Source organism: Sceloporus undulatus, chromosome 4 (assembly GCF_019175285.1).
Source record: "Sceloporus undulatus isolate JIND9_A2432 ecotype Alabama chromosome 4, SceUnd_v1.1, whole genome shotgun sequence".
NCBI lineage: Eukaryota > Metazoa > Chordata > Lepidosauria > Squamata > Phrynosomatidae > Sceloporus > Sceloporus undulatus.
In genome coordinates this window covers 233,311,514-233,326,826 of record NC_056525.1, presented here as the reverse complement: position 1 = coordinate 233,326,826, position 15,313 = coordinate 233,311,514, and the positions used below count along the sequence as shown (strand labels likewise).

The 15,313-nt window shown below is 44.5% G+C and overlaps 3 protein-coding genes across 4 annotated transcripts in view; 2 read left to right on the top strand and 1 right to left on the bottom strand.

The window, feature by feature from the left end:
• The window catches only part of DEPTOR (DEP domain containing MTOR interacting protein), a 741,617-nt gene that overhangs the window by 209,586 nt on the left and 516,718 nt on the right, over positions 1-15,313 (bottom strand). The gene's annotated exons all lie outside the window — the stretch shown is intronic.
• The window catches only part of MRPL13 (mitochondrial ribosomal protein L13), a 434,401-nt gene that overhangs the window by 207,886 nt on the left and 211,202 nt on the right, over positions 1-15,313 (top strand). The window lies entirely within an intron of this gene.
• SNTB1 (syntrophin beta 1) overlaps positions 552-15,313 on the top strand; it is a 142,203-nt gene continuing 127,441 nt past the window's right edge. The window contains exon 1 of the mRNA XM_042461764.1: positions 552-1,644. Within this exon, the coding sequence (XP_042317698.1) occupies positions 567-1,644 (1,078 nt within the window). The 5' untranslated portion in view covers positions 552-566. The remainder of the gene's footprint in view (positions 1,645-15,313) is intronic.

Below are 15,313 nucleotides of genomic sequence, written 5' to 3'. Positions count from 1 at the left end.
TAAAAAGCCAAAAAGTCCAAATGCAATTTTAGGCTGTATCAATAGAAATATAGTGTCTAGATCAATGGAAGTAATAGTGCCACTCTATTCTGCTTTGGTCAGGCCCCACCTGGAATATTGTGTCCAGTTCTGGGCACCACAATTGAAATAGAATGTGGAGAAACTGGAGCATGCCCAAAGGAAGGTGACTAAAATGGTGAAGGGTCTGGAAACCATGAAGCCCTATGAGGGACGACTTAGGGAGCTGGGGATGTTTAGTCTGGAGAAGAGATCGTTAAGAGGTGATATGATAGCCCTGTTTAAATACTTGGAGGGATGTCATATTGAGGAGGGAACAAGCTTGTTTTCTGCTGCTCCAGAGAACAGGACCCGGAACAATGGATGCAAGCTCCAGGAAAAGAGATTCCACCTCAACATTAGGAGGGACCTCCTGACAGTAAGGGCTGTTCGACAGTGGAACAACCTCCCTCGGAATATAGTGGAGTCTCCTTCCTTGGAGGTCTTTAAAGAGAGGCTGGATGGCCATCTGTTGGGGATGCTTTGACTGAGAGTTCCTGCATGGCAGAATGGGGTTGGACTGGATGGCCCTTGGACTCTCTTCCAATCCAACTCTACCAAATGGCTCTGAGCAAGCGGAGTTAGGTCTAGGAAAGCTCATGCCGCCAACTTCTTGGCTTCGTCAGTCTCCAAGGAGCCCCAGGAGCTCTCTCTCTCTGGCTCTCTCTTGTCCTCCAGGGCCCCCTTTCCCTCCGGAGGGAGGCGACCCCCTTCTTGGGCCCCTGAGAGGCGCGCGCCCAAAGAAGTCTCTGGGCAAACTCTGTCTGCTGGGCGCCTTTGCCGCGGAGTCCCTCCTTCCTCCTTTCTGGGCTCCAGGGCCCCGCTCCTCCCCTCGGCCGGCCTCCTCCCTCCCCTCCTTCCTCGGGGCTTGGCCTCCTCCTCTTCCTCCTCCAAAGTCGCGTGAGGCAGAGAAGGCGCAGAAGAAGTCTTTCGGGGACTGGGCTGCTGTCGGGGCGGCTTCTGGGGCTGCTGCCCTGGTCCCGAGGGTCGGGAAGGGCCCTCCTCCTCGCCCTCCTCCTCCTCTGTCGGGCGATGCTCCAGAGATGGCCATGTCCGGCGTCGGCGGGGCCCGGAGCGGCCATCCGTGGAGCGGCCCCTTGGAAGTTCTAGTGCGGGAGCGGTGGCACCGGGTGCTGGTGAGCCTGGGCGAGGAGAGGCTGCTGCTGAGCTGCGAGGAAGGGGCGCCCAATGGCCTGGGGAGGAGCAACGGGGGCGCCCTGGGCAGCCGAGGAGGGCCCTCCGGGGCCAGCGAGCCCCTCCCCGGCAGCCCCGAGGAGAGCGGGGTCCGCACGGCCTTCACCGACCTCCCCGAGCAGGTCCCCGAGGGCGCCCTCTGCAACCAGAAGCGCTGCGTTCAGGTGCAGAAGCAGGAGGCCGGCGGGCTGGGCATCAGCATCAAGGGGGGCAAGGAGAACAAGATGCCTATCCTGATCAGCAAGATCTTCAAGGGGCTGGCTGCCGACCAGACCCAGGCCCTCTACGTGGGCGATGCCATCCTGGCCGTCAACGGCGCCGACCTCCGCGACGCCACCCACGACCAGGCGGTCCAGGCCCTCAAGAGGGCCGGCAAGGAGGTCCTCCTGGAAGGTAAGCCTCCAAGTCTGGAAAGCAAGCAAGCAAGCAAGGGATCTGGTAGGGGCACCTCTTTTGAGGCTTCACTGAAAGAAAGAAGTTGACAGCATGAGGTTCCAGGTATCCAAAGTACAGCTATGCCAGTCTGGAAAACCAAGTCTGCAAAGTGGAGCACCTTTTGAGACTTAAGTTGGCAGCATGCGCTTGACTTGACTTAGGTCTCGTTCCTGAGATACATCTGGTGTGTAGAGAGATCTTGTGGCACCTTTGAGATTTCACTGAAAGACAGAAGTTGGCAGCATGAGCTTTCCTAGGCTGTGTGTGTTTGCCTTCAAAGGTATATAGTCATGTCAGTCTGGAAAATCAGTCTGCAAAGGGATCTCAGTGTAGCACCTTTTGAGACTTAAGTTGGCAGCATGAACTTTACTAGACTTAGGACTCCTTCCTGAGATACATTTGCTAGGTAGAGAGAGCTTGTAGCACCTTTGAAACTAACTGAAAGACAGAAGTTGCCGGCATGAGGTTTCATAGGCTGTGTTCCTGTATCCAAAGGTACAGCAGTGTCAGTCTGGAAAATCAGTCTGCAAAGGGATCTTGTAGCACTTTTTGAGACTGAAAGAAAGAAGTTGGCAGTGGCTGTGTGTGTTTCTGTTCAAAGGTATGCCAGTATGTAAAATCAGTCTGCAAAGGGATTGAGGCTGACTGAAAAAAAGAAGTTGGCACATGAGGTTTCATATACTGTGTGTTTGTATGCAAAGATATGACTGTGTCAGAGTGTAAAATCAATCTGTAGAGAGATCTTGTAGCACCTTTCAGGCTGATTGAAAGGAAGACGTTGCCACCATGACCTCTGGAAAACTTAAGTCTGCTTCCTCAGATGTATTTGGCATGCAGAGAGATCTTGTAGCACTTTTGAGACTGACTCAAAGGAAGAAATTAGTAGCATGAGGTTTCATAGGCTGTGTGTTTTTATTTTCCAAGGTATAGACATGTTAGTCTGTAGAGAGATCTTGTAGCACCTTTGAGATTAACTGAAAGAAAGAAGTTGGCAGCAAGAGCTTGTGTAGACTATGTGTGTTTGTAGGGAAGAGCGTAACACAAGTCCCAACTCCTGAGAAAAGCTTTGGTTTTTCTGTGGGTGTGTCTTTGGAGATAAAAAGGGAGGTGGCAGAGCTCCTCCTGGTCTCTAATCTTAAAATTATCAGGATCATAGCATCTAGAGTTGGAAGATACCCAGGGGCCACCCAGTCATGCAGACATACCATGCAGGAATACTCAAAGTACTCTCAAGAGATGGCCATCCATCCGCTTGTTGGAAAACCTCCAAAGAAGGAGACTCCACCACACTCCAAGCCAGCAAAACCACTTTCGAACAGCTCTCACCATAGAATCAAAGTTGGAAGTAATCTCAAGGGCCACCCAGTCCAACCCCCTGCCATGCAGGAATACCAGAATCAAAGCACTCCCTGCGACAGGAGGCCATCCAGCCTCTGTGTAAAAATCTCCAAGAAAGGAGACTCCACCACACTCCAAGGCAGTGTATTCTACTCTCAAACAGCTCTTACTGTCAGGACGTTCTTCCTAATCTTAAGGTGGAATCTCTTTCCTGTAGTTTGCTTGCATTGCACATCCAAATAAAAATGCTTAGGACTGGACTGACAACTGATTTTCATACTTGAGGTTGGCTGATATTGATGCAGAAGAATAACAGACTCATGGAATCATGGAGTCAGAAGAGACGCCAAGGGCCAACCAGTCCCTGCCATGCTGAAACACACAAAGTACTCTCAACAGATGGCCATCCAGCCCTCTGTTTAAAAACCTCAAAAGAAGGAGACTTTACCACTCTCCAAGGGAGTGTGTTCCACTGTTGAACAGCTCTTACTGTCAGGAAGTTCTTCCTAAGTATTACCCTTATTATTGTTTATTTATATAGCACCATCCATATACCTGGCACTTTACAGTTGCGGAATAAAACATTTATATACTATTCAATAATATAAAATACTAAAATACAATATTAAAATACAGTTAAAAAACACACCCACAGACATAATGAAAAAGAAAACCAAATTGGCAGTACAGATAATCAAATAGTTGTTGTTGTTGTTGTTGTGTACCTTCAAGTCGTTTCCGACTTCTGGTGACCCTGCCATGGGCTTTTCTTGGCAAATTTATTGAGAGGTGGTTTGCCATTGCCATCCTCTGAGGGTGAGAGGCCACCCAGCCAGTTTCCATGGCTGAGCTGGGATTCAAACCCTGGCCTGCAGAGTCACAGTCCAATGCTCGAACCACTGTGCCACACTGGCTTTTGGTTCAGTGCAGGAGTCAGAGGCTCTCTGCACATGCTCTTTTTTTTTGTAGAAATCTAAAGACAGAGCTGTGTCAGTCTGGAAAATCAGTATGCAAAGGGATCTTGCAGCACCTTTGAGACTAACTGAAAGCTAGAAGTTGTTGTTGTGTGCCTTTAAATCCTTCTCAACTGAAGTGTTTCTTCAGCTGTTAATTCAGTGGGTCTCCTCTAGTGGGGCTTAACAACTGGATCTAGGCCTTTGGCCCAGGTGTCCTGGATGGACTTGGAAGCCTTTGGGTTGATAGGTAGTATGGGAATACATGATCTCTGACTGAAACATATGTGTAGCTCTCAAGATTATGGCTCCTCATACGTTTCTTGCCACTTGTTTGCTGTGGTTTTTCAGACCACTGTATATGGGTTTTATGGTGTCCATTGTGGAAACTCTGCTCTTGCTATACAGCATGAAGAAGTGTAACTTCAGGAGAGGTGCAAGTGGCTGTTATGCATGTTTATTCACAAGTAAAAAACATAAATGAAGTGGGTCTTGTTGAGGAGGAAATGTGCATTGCAGTTGCAGCCAGAGTGGATTTTGCTGTGCGAGTCAGAGCTATTTGGGATTTGGGAATGGGTTGCAATAATGCTGGTGTAGGACTTCTAGCTCTTCTTTCAGTTGCTTCAGGTAGCACAGTTTGGATGTCATGGAAGTGCAGCAAATTACAGTATTTAATTTATTATGACAGAGGATTTTTCCCCCCTGCCAGGTAGGGGAGAGGGTGCAATTTGCTATTCTGCTTCAGGCAGCAAGATGTTTGGGGTCAACCCTGTAACTTTACTTGTGCTTTCTGAGTTTCCAGCTTTTAGACTTAGGTCTGCACAGCTTGGGCTTATATTCTGGTAGGGTAGTTAACTGGCCTGACTTCTGCTGGAGCGAAGGTGAGTGGTGGTGATGATGATGATGATGATGATGATGATGATGATTCATATAATGATAGTAATGTTAGACCCTGATCCCAGGATGTGGTTGCTGTTCCATACGGTTGAAGACCAGTATGCTGTGCATGTCCAAACTACACAAAAACATTCAACACAGTTTCTAGTCAGGGCCAGCCCTACGAGAAGGAAGTGGGAAGAAGTTGCCTCAGATGGCAAGTGCCGGAGGGACAGCAGTGGAAGCATCCTATTTTTTCTGAGCCCTTGAATGCTTCCCCTCTGTTAGATAATAGAACTGTACATGTGTCCAGTTGTGTAAGTAGGAGGGAGGAGATGTTAATTTGTCCTCTGGAAGCAAAATGCCTTTGGTCAGCCCTGCTTCTGGGCTCATTTCAGGGTGCAAGTCTTAATGTATTTCTTTGTGGGGATATGTATGTGCCTTCAAATTGCCTGTTAACTTATGGTGACCCCATCAGTTTCATAGTGTTTTCATATGCAAGGAATATTGACTTATGGCAACCCTAAGACAAACCTATCCCTGGGTTTTCTTGGCAAGGTTCTTCAGAGGGGGTTTGCCATTGGCATCCTCTGAGGCTGGAAAGTGTGACTTGCTCAAGGCCACCCTGTCAGTTTTCATAGTTGGTTGGGGATTTGAACCCTGGTCTCTAAAGTCGTAGTGCAGCACTCAAACCACTGCACCAGAGTGGCTTCCAATTACTTTGTGCCAAAAGAAGGAACAAGTCAAATGTCTCCACCCTTCTAAAACTCTGCTCCCAGCTATTAAACATATTTTAAAGAAGGTTAAATAACAAAAACATGGGGGAACGTGGTATGTGTTTGTAACAAATTTAGTTTAGTTCTATAAATATGACAATGCAAGGTAGAAATTTATAGAATCTAGCAATAGTACATTTTGGGGACTATATGTCCCAGAATTTGCAAGTCAGCATGGCCAGGAGCTATTCTGGCTTAGGGATTCTGCAAATAGTAAAGATAACTTTGCCAAGATGTGGAATTTGCAAGAACAAGACACACACAGTACAGTCCCCCCTCCCCCCCAAAAAATAAGTGTCTTGAAATTTAATGAGCAGTGTTTTGTCATGAGTATAATTGCTATGTGTGAGATTGTGAGCCTGTGGAGGTCTGGAGTCTATCTGAAGAGGTTCAGCCAGCATTGTTTAGTGGTTTGAATCTTTGGACTATAGGGTAGTCTGCACTGGCAAAATAAAGCAGCTTCCAACTGCTTTGAAGGTAAGGTGTTTAGATGACGCATGAGGCAAAAGCGGTTGGGAAGTGAAATGTGCTAAAAACTGGAGCAAAAAGAAGCTGGGATACTCTGACTCAAGGTGGAAAATGCACATCTTCACACTGGTATATAAACGGACTGATGTGGGTATGAGACTGCAACAGAGCAAAAACCTGCTTTCCAATAAGGCAGGGATGTAATTACAACATACACAAACCAGATAGTCCAGGGGAGGGCAGGGGGGGGGGTGAAGGGGGCATGTATGGAAGGCCCCCATGCTTGTGGTTTGCCACTGGGCACACTGATGCACCAATGCACTGTTCAGGCAGTGCATTGAACATGTGACTGTGTAGCTGATCATATGGGTGGGTGTTCAAAGAAATGGCATCTGGACAGGAAGAAGGAGGTAGTTGGAGGTCTCGGGGAGTGTGTTTGTGCAATGGTGCACATGCATGGTGAGGCTTCCAAAAAATAACCATGCCATGCAGATTGACTTCACATGTTGAGGAGGTAGCTGGTGGTGCGTTTGTGTGATAGTGTGTGTACATGGTGGGCAGGTGGCAAAACAAATTGCACAGTGTGGGTTGAGGCTGTACAGTGTGGACAACCTGTGGGTGTTTGGGCCGCCTTCTGTGCAGGTGACACAGACAACTGGATTTCAACCCACTGTCAGATAACACGTGATGGAGCTGCTTTTTCCTGCCCATCTTCTCCAGCCGCCCTTTGACTCAGGGCAACCAGGATTCGAATCCTCACTCAGACATGGAAACCCACTGGGTAACCAAGACAAGTCACACTATTGCAGACTCAGAAGAAGGCAGTGGCAGTCCCCCTCTGATCAAATCCTAAAGGAAAACCCTATGTCACCATAAGTCAGAGTCAACTTGAAAACACAAAACAACATCTGAACAGGGCAAGCAGCTAAGCATACACCTTCACTGTAATTTCTGACTGGCTCAGTAGCCTCCAGCAGCATTTTGCAAGTGGATCTAGAAAAACAGGATTAGGGGCTTTGTAAAAATAAGGAAAGAGAATTTATTTGGGTTTTTTTTAAAAAAGGTTCAGATCCTTCAGACATGCCTCTACCTCTTTTCCCCACCCTGCCACATGTGACATTTTGTAGGTTATAAGGGAGTCACTCCCCCATTTTTTCAACTACTAGAACTTTGCCACCTCATCTGTTCTGAACAGCAAACAGCAGGTCAGGTCAGGACTTTCTGGGAAGGTGTTTAGATAAAGCCACAAAGCAAACTGTTTGGTTACCGCCCCCCCCCCCTCCACATACTCCTAATATCAGGAGCACTCTGTCTCCAGCTGCACTAAGTTCAGGCTGTTTTCATAAGTTTGTATCTGCACTTCCCATAACTGCACAAGTGTTTTTTTTTTAAAAAGATGGAAAATGAAAGAGTATTAGCTAGAATCAGAGTATGAAAAAGTTACTTTGATACAACAACTGCACTGCCTGCCAGTCTGTTTCTTGGCACAATTCATAATCACTGGTTTATATAAAGCCCTATGTGGCTTAGGTCCAGACTGTCTCCCACTATGAACCTGCCTAGACTCTGAGATCTGCAGGAGAGGCCCTTCTTTAAGTCCCCTTACCTTCACAAGTACAGTCAGTGGAAACACGAGACAGGGCTTTCTCACTGGCTGAACAAATCTTGCTAAGAAAACCCCATGATAGTTTGCCTTAGGGTCTCAAGAAGTTGGAAACAACTTGAAGGCACACAACAAAAATGGGGTGGCCAGATGCAAAGAGGGCATGAGTCCTGTATCTTCAATATTTGTGTAGAAAAAGGAACTCTTGCAAGCATAGTTTACATGACAGGTTCCGTCTTGTTCTGCATGTGGTCACCCCAAGCCAAGTCCCATGCCAATGGATGACATTTATTTCCAAGTAAGAACATGGGTGGTCTTAGCTTTTCAGTATTATCATTAACAAGTTTACTCAGAACTGAGCCAGTTTTGGGGGCCCTTTATTTTTCTTATGTTATCAGTTCAGCTTCAATTCATGGCGACCCTATAAATGACATGCCTCAGAGAGACCATGTTATAAACAGCCCTGTTCAGGTTCTCCTTGGGGTTAACCAGACACATGTATATATGGCCGCAGGTCTGGTGACACGTACAAAAGTCCCTAAGAGATAGAGAGCGTTCAGTTTCCAAATGTAAGTTCTTAGTGTGAGAGTCAAGAAAATAAAAGGTTAATGAATGCAAAGAAGCTTCTCTTCAAACTCACAGAGATTAAAGATTGTGCAATTCTGATTTCAAGGATTGATTGAAATTGAGTGACAAGGTTGCCTAGATAAACTCTCTACCTACATAGTGCTCTTATTTGACTTGGAGATTGTGTGGTAAGTAAAGTTTGACAATGTTCTCATGCTTATTTTACTAGATCCTGTGACAAAATGCTACGGAAATCATAACTTTGTCTGTCGCACAGAACAGAGAAATATACCACAGGGATAGATCTGTGTCATCTCACGAGAGAAACTGAAAATCATCATAATTACTCCCCTGCCTTACCTTTTTTAAAAAATGGGATATTTTTTTTTGTTCAGGGTGTGTGTGTGTGTGGTATTTTGTAAAGTTTCTTCAGCTGTTCTCAGCATTTGTTAAAGTTAACTGCAAATGTACGCCTCTAGTGTAGGAACAGGCAGTAAGTTGTAGAAACAAACGCTCATTCTTTATTTGTAGACAGAGAAAATGCCCTTGGTGATAACTGACTTGCACACACAAGTTCATTGCTGCAGAGGTTCTTGACCTCCAGTTTGTTTGCATTTGTGAAGGCAGGGATTTAGTTGACAGGCATAATACCTGCCATTTGCTATCTCCTGCTTTCTTTTGAAGAGAAGTACAGTTTAGTTGTTTTTATCTTTTATAGTAGGATGCCTTGAAAATGATTGGAGCAGAACGATGGATTAAAGTTGCCTCAGAGGTGACAAAGCACACATAACAAAAAGTTCCCTTGGAACAAGTGAAGTTGTGGGTAGGAGTGTGTCTCCTTTTGAATTCCATAGCCTTCTTCATCAAGCAGAGACATATGTCCCAGAAAAATAAAATGGCAACCACTGTCTACACATCTAATGCTCTGTTGAAACTGTATTGTGTGTGCATATGTACGTTCAAGTTGCCTGTCAGCTTGTGACCCCATGAATTTTATAGGCAAGAAATACTCAGAAGTGGTTTTGCCAGTTCCTTCCTCTGAAATACAGTCGCCAGCACCTAGTATTTGTTGGCAGTCTCCCATTCAAATACTGACTCTGCTTAGCTTTCATGATCAGATGAGATCTGGTGCCTTTAGAGTATTTAGGCTTCTGAAACTGTCTTGAGTCTCTGAAAAAATGTTGTCCCATGTTTGGTTGCCAGTTGATTAAAAAAATCAACTAAACCTACTTCAATATGACACTAAAGTAAGACTCTTCTAAGCTATTTTATTCCCATCACCATGTATGCATACACGAGATGGACAGTGAAGAAAGCAGAGAGGAAGAGCTTTAACTCTTTTGAGATGTGGTGCTGCAGAAGAGTGCTGAGGATATTGTGGGCAACCAAAAAGAAAAACCAATGGGTCCTAGAACAGATCAAGCCTGAACTCTCCCTGGAACCCAAGTTGATCAAATTCAGGCTGTAGTACTTTGGCCACATCATGAGAAGGCATGACTCATTAGAAAACACAATATTGCTAGGAAAAGTAGAGGGTAGTAGAAAGAGAGGAAGACCATATGCCAGACAGATAGACTTAATCATGGAGGTCACAGGTCTGAATTTACAGGACCTAAGCAAAGCAGTAGAGGACAGGAGTCTTGTAAGTGTTTTGTTCACACGGTTGCCATGAGTCAGAGTCAACTCAAGGACAGTTAACAACAACAAAGTCCACTAAAGTAACTTTTCCAAGTTCTGGTTTGATATTCCACCACCAAGAGAAGCAAAGTTGGTGGGTGTTCAAGGCAGAGCTTCTTTGAAGGTGGCATTGTTACTTTGGAGTCTTTTTGGAGTGTAGCATCTTGATGTTGAAACTTGCACCTGAGGGAAGTTAGATTGGCCACTTTCTTCATTTGCTTTACACCAGGTCGGTGAGACATGCAGGCCTTCAGATGTTGTTGGAGTTCAATTTCTAGCATTTCATACTATTGGCTATGCTGGCTAAAGCTGCTGGAATTGGCAGCCAAGCAACATTTGAAGGGCCACACTTTGCCTACTTCTGCTTCAGTCAGTAACAATGACTCCTATGCAGTCAGGCTTTTAATAGCATTTAAAATTCTGTTTCTTTTTATCTTCATGCTGCACTTAAATTTGATAGTTTGCTTGCCCCTCCCCCCTCGTTTCTTGGTTTTATGTGAAGTTTTCATGTTTTCATTCTTTATCACCCTGTAAATAAGCAAAAATAATACTCAAGAGTTTTTATGGATGCATGGTTGTTTTTACTGATCTGCTTTTAAATGGTCTCTAGTACTTAATTTGGTTAATTCTGTTTTAATATTTTTATTTAGGTTTTTTATTTGTATCTAGTTGTTTAAAATCCTGTTGTGTGCAGGCTTGAGCCTTAGTTTTGTGAGAAAAGTAATATAAATCACATAAATGAGATTGGTTCAGGGAGAAGACAATGTATTTGAGGTCCCTTTAAAATCTATTTCGGTTTGCAAACTGCGTGCAAGCACATTGACAATGGGGCTCTACAGACCGCCCCTAAGGAGCAGTAGGACACCGCCCCTTTCCTAGCCAGTTCAGGTCTGCTGCAGCCCTGATCCAGCCTTTGGAGGGCACAAAATTGGCTCCTCTTTGTCCCCTCCAAAGTGCACCATAGCCAAGGCGGCATGGCTGTATGGTGCCCCTTCATCTGGACACAGCACCAGAGGTGTGCCATGATGCTGCACACCAACTGGAGCAGTGCACAGCATCATGGCACCCTGGGGGCAGAGTCAGGGCATGCGTTGTTAGGATGCTGTGCCCCGACTTCGCCCACAGGTTGGCCTTTTGGGCCACTCTCTGTAGAGCCTATGGCCCATTCCACACGGGCCAAAAGTACTCACTAAGTGCGTACTAGGGTTAGAAAGGGGCATCCTTTCTGGACGACCCTAACCCTAGTATGTGCTCAGTGCATACAAAATGATGGCGCCCGTTCTACACGGGCGCCGCCATCTTGACGTCGCGGACGCCTAGCATCCGCACATCGCGCAGCGGAAGCAATGCCACAAGTGTGTGACTAGTGACTTGCAGTGCCACTTCCGGGCCCCAAAAAGAAGCTGCTTTTTGCAACTTCTTTTTCTTGCGTCTGGGAATCACACGGTTTGTCCACTGCAGTTCCCAGACATAGCAACCAGCGGTGCCGGCAGAGCGCCGTTTTTGGGCGCTCTGTAACGCGCCTGTGCCTAAATTTTGTTGCTGACTTTGATTTAAGTAAACCCATAGAATCAATGAAATTTACCTATGTATTGATGCACTATTGAATAATTGATTGAATTGTTCCAATTTAGTTGAGATATGCCAACTTTTGTCTTCTCCAACTTTATGAGAGTCTGAAAGTTGTTTTTTAAAAAAGAAAAGTTAGAGCTTTTAACATTCCTACAATACCAGGCCATGTATACAAAACTGATATGAACAATCTTCAGAAGTCTGCTTACATTCCATTAAAATCTTATGGTTTTGAATGCTACTTTCTCCAGATAAAGAGGTTTGCTTGCCCTACTTACCTAAGGCACAAGGCCAAAAGGATGTTATTTCAGTGGTTCTTTCTTGACTTCTAAGCCTGTACATGCAGAGATCTCTGGAAACCACACATTTTAGTGTCCATCACAAGAGCTCTGTTTAATAATAATAATAATGAAAATCAGTTGCTGCAGAAAACTGTGGCTGAATGGATGTGTTTTTTAAAAAACAAAAAACAAATAAACATTGATTTTAGTTTGTTTCTGACCTGGAATGAATTTATAACCAAGAAATTAGCATTTTAGTTAAGGCATTGGCAAACAAGAGCAGTGGATTTCCCATGGTGTTGCACTGGTAAGCAGAAGCCCAACTGTGTTAACAGTTGACCATTTTATTTTCCCACTCCCCATCCCATTCAGTTGGATGTTGCATCATTCCCGTGCCTTATTTCTTAGAATCACAGAGCAAGAAGGATCCTAGGGCCATTTTGCGAAACTCACTGACTCCAACTGTTTGCTACCTGATTTTGCCAACTTCAGTAGCACTGAATCTGTGACCACTGGGAGAAGCGATTCAGTGACTGTGTTCTGACATACATATCCCCTGGCAAAGAACAGGTACACTGGAATAGCCTTGAAGAGAATTTGACCTTTGGTGATAATTGATGATTGGCATGAGCAAACACTTATTTTCTGAAATACTTTCCCCCAGTTGCAACAGTTACAAGCCAGCCTGGACATGTTGTTGCTTTGAGCTTTCTAAATGGCAGTTTTGTTTCCTGTGCCAGTGAGCAGATTGAGAGGGACAGCCTCTCTTTCTTTTTCTTTTTCAATGTGCTGCGGTGTTTTACAGCTGATTTTAAGGCAAGAAGCCTCTAGAAATTGATGGAATACAGCTCCTAGCATTCCTCATTACAATACAACAACATCTGGAGCGCTGTCAGAAGATAACTAAGGCAGAAGTTATGTCATTTCATGGATGGGTGATGGAGGTGCCATCATGCAAGGGTTGGGGTGGGAGTAGGGTTGTCATAAGTCAGGACCTCCAAACCGGGACAAATGTAGGACAAATGTAGGGCAACATTTCAATGTAGACACATTTTTAAAATGGAGGGCGTGCAAAAAATTGAGGGGTTTTTTAAAATGTTAATATAAATGCATGTTTTTTAGACATGATCAAAATGGACGACTTTTGGCATTATTCCTAGACAGATGGCGAAATGTACTTGCCCTCGGTTCAACTGTACTTCTCAGAAGTGTGTACTTGGTCAAGGGACTGTGGTTTTTCTTCACTGCGCATGAGTTTGTAAAATCACAGCAAGTTACATTGGCGTGCCCAGAGGCTTGTTGATATCAATATCACCACCACCACCATCATCATCACTATAATTGTCCAGGAAAGACAGACTTGTTAGCATTCAAAGCGCCATAAATACACAGAAAATGCACTTGCATATATTTAATAATAAAAAATAATAAAATAAAACAAAAACAAGCAATAATAAAATTAATAAAATAAAATAAAACAAGCAATAATAAAAATTAATAAAATAAAAAATAAAAAGCAATAATAAAAATTAATAAAGTAAAATAAGTATTTTATATTTTTAAAAATAATTTAAAAACCCCAAAAAAACAATGACCACTGACTCAGCTTTCCTCCTCCTCCTCCTCCTCTGCCCCAATTCTGCCCTTCAAGGCACCCTTCCTCCTCCTTAAGGCTATGAGATCCTGGGAACTGTAGCTCTGTGGACCATTCAGCCTCCTTTTGTCAAGAGAGCTCTGGTGCCACAAGAAACTGCAATTCCCATAATCCTGTAGCAGTGAGCCATTGATGTTTAAGGGGGGGGGGTCAAGCTATTTCTGCAGCCTTTTGCTACCCCAAAGCCCTTCCTATTTACAAGCAAGGCAAAATGTCTTCCTTCACCAAGCCATTGAAAACCAACCCAAGTGGAGGGCTCATTGCTTCTTTCCCATTGGTCAGCTTTGGGAGAAATTTGCATATTACAAGTAAAGGTGTTTAGGGCCTCAAAAACAATCCTGTGATAAAGAATTACAAGAATACTGACGTAGTCTACATTTAAAAGATGAGGCATTTAGACTACCAGTGAAACTTGAACGATTTATGGCCTTTTTTTTTCTCACTGTAACCTGGAAAGTAATGCCTCTTGCAAGACATATATACCAAGTGGGCTGGCAATAGCTCTGAGTGGCAGGTGTCCTGAAGACCTGCTCTTTAGGCTATCCCAGGCAGGGAGGTGGGGAGGGTGACACACAGCCATGGGGAGGGGTGGAGCTGCCTCAAGGGCCTCACTGGGGGGGGGGGGAGTCCCGGGGGCGAGGCCAAACCGGGGCAGGACCGTGTGGCCTCACCCCAAACCGGGAAAGTCCCGCCCCCAGGCGGGATATGGCAACCCTAGGTTGGAGAGGTGAAAATTAGCATATGGATTTAGCACTGGGTGGCACACAAGTTACAGGGGTTGGAAGTATGTGAACCGGGTCCTGGTTTTGCACTCCTTGTGCTTCTGGAGTTCAAGAGAGAATTGCAGGAAGTACATGTTAGGACATTATCACCATAGACTTACAAAACCAGGTGACAGTGGAGATCTGTGCTTGCTGTCTAGCCCCAACGTCTATTATCCCCTCTGTTGTAAGCTACCTGGATTCCCAGTGATTGGGCGGCATATAAATAAATCCTATTATTGTTGTTGTTGTTGTTGTTGTTGTTGTCGTCGTCATCATTTGCAGCTTTCTTAGTTTGTGCGATATCACTGGGCCTGTATTTATTTAATGCCTTTTTGAGTCACTCCTGAACTTATTGAGCTCTTGAGATGATTTACAGTAAAATTATAAAATGCAACTATCAAAAACAAACATATAGAAGAAAAGAAACAATAGATAAATGTGTTACTAAAGGGTGGTATTAATAATTAAAATCTTTGTAGCAGCTACAGAGATACCTCTTACCACTAACAACTCCCTGATTTTCCCAGCCAGTTTGGCTAGCAACTACACTACCAAGGAGATTATGGGAACTGTAGCTCACAAAGAAACTTTTACAAGCTTTGAACAGTAACTATTGATTATTATTTTTTTTACCAGCTGTCTGAAGTTTTTGGAACTGAGACTTTGACACTTAATTGTGCTTGATTGCATGCACAAGACTATTCACACTTTGGGATTTGTTCAGTGAAGAAAAAACTTGAGTTTATTTGCACAAAAATTACATTTTCTTTCTGGAAACATGATTTTCTGTGCAGAAATGTTACGTAGGGTTTTTTTTGTTTGGGCTTTTGGCCTGGAATAAGTACTGAACTACAGAGATTCTCATCTGGACAGGATTCTCCTCTTCACCATTTTAAAAATCTATTACTCAAATATTTTCAAATATTCTTTCCATCCCTATTAGTGAGAGTGCTTCACTATGTATCTCTCCTTTGCATCTCCTGAGGGGGAGAGGGAGGTTATACATAGTACATGCAGGCTGCATCTCCACTGCAGAATTAATGCAGTTTGACACCACTTTAACTGCCATGACTCCATGCTATGGAATTCTGGAATTTG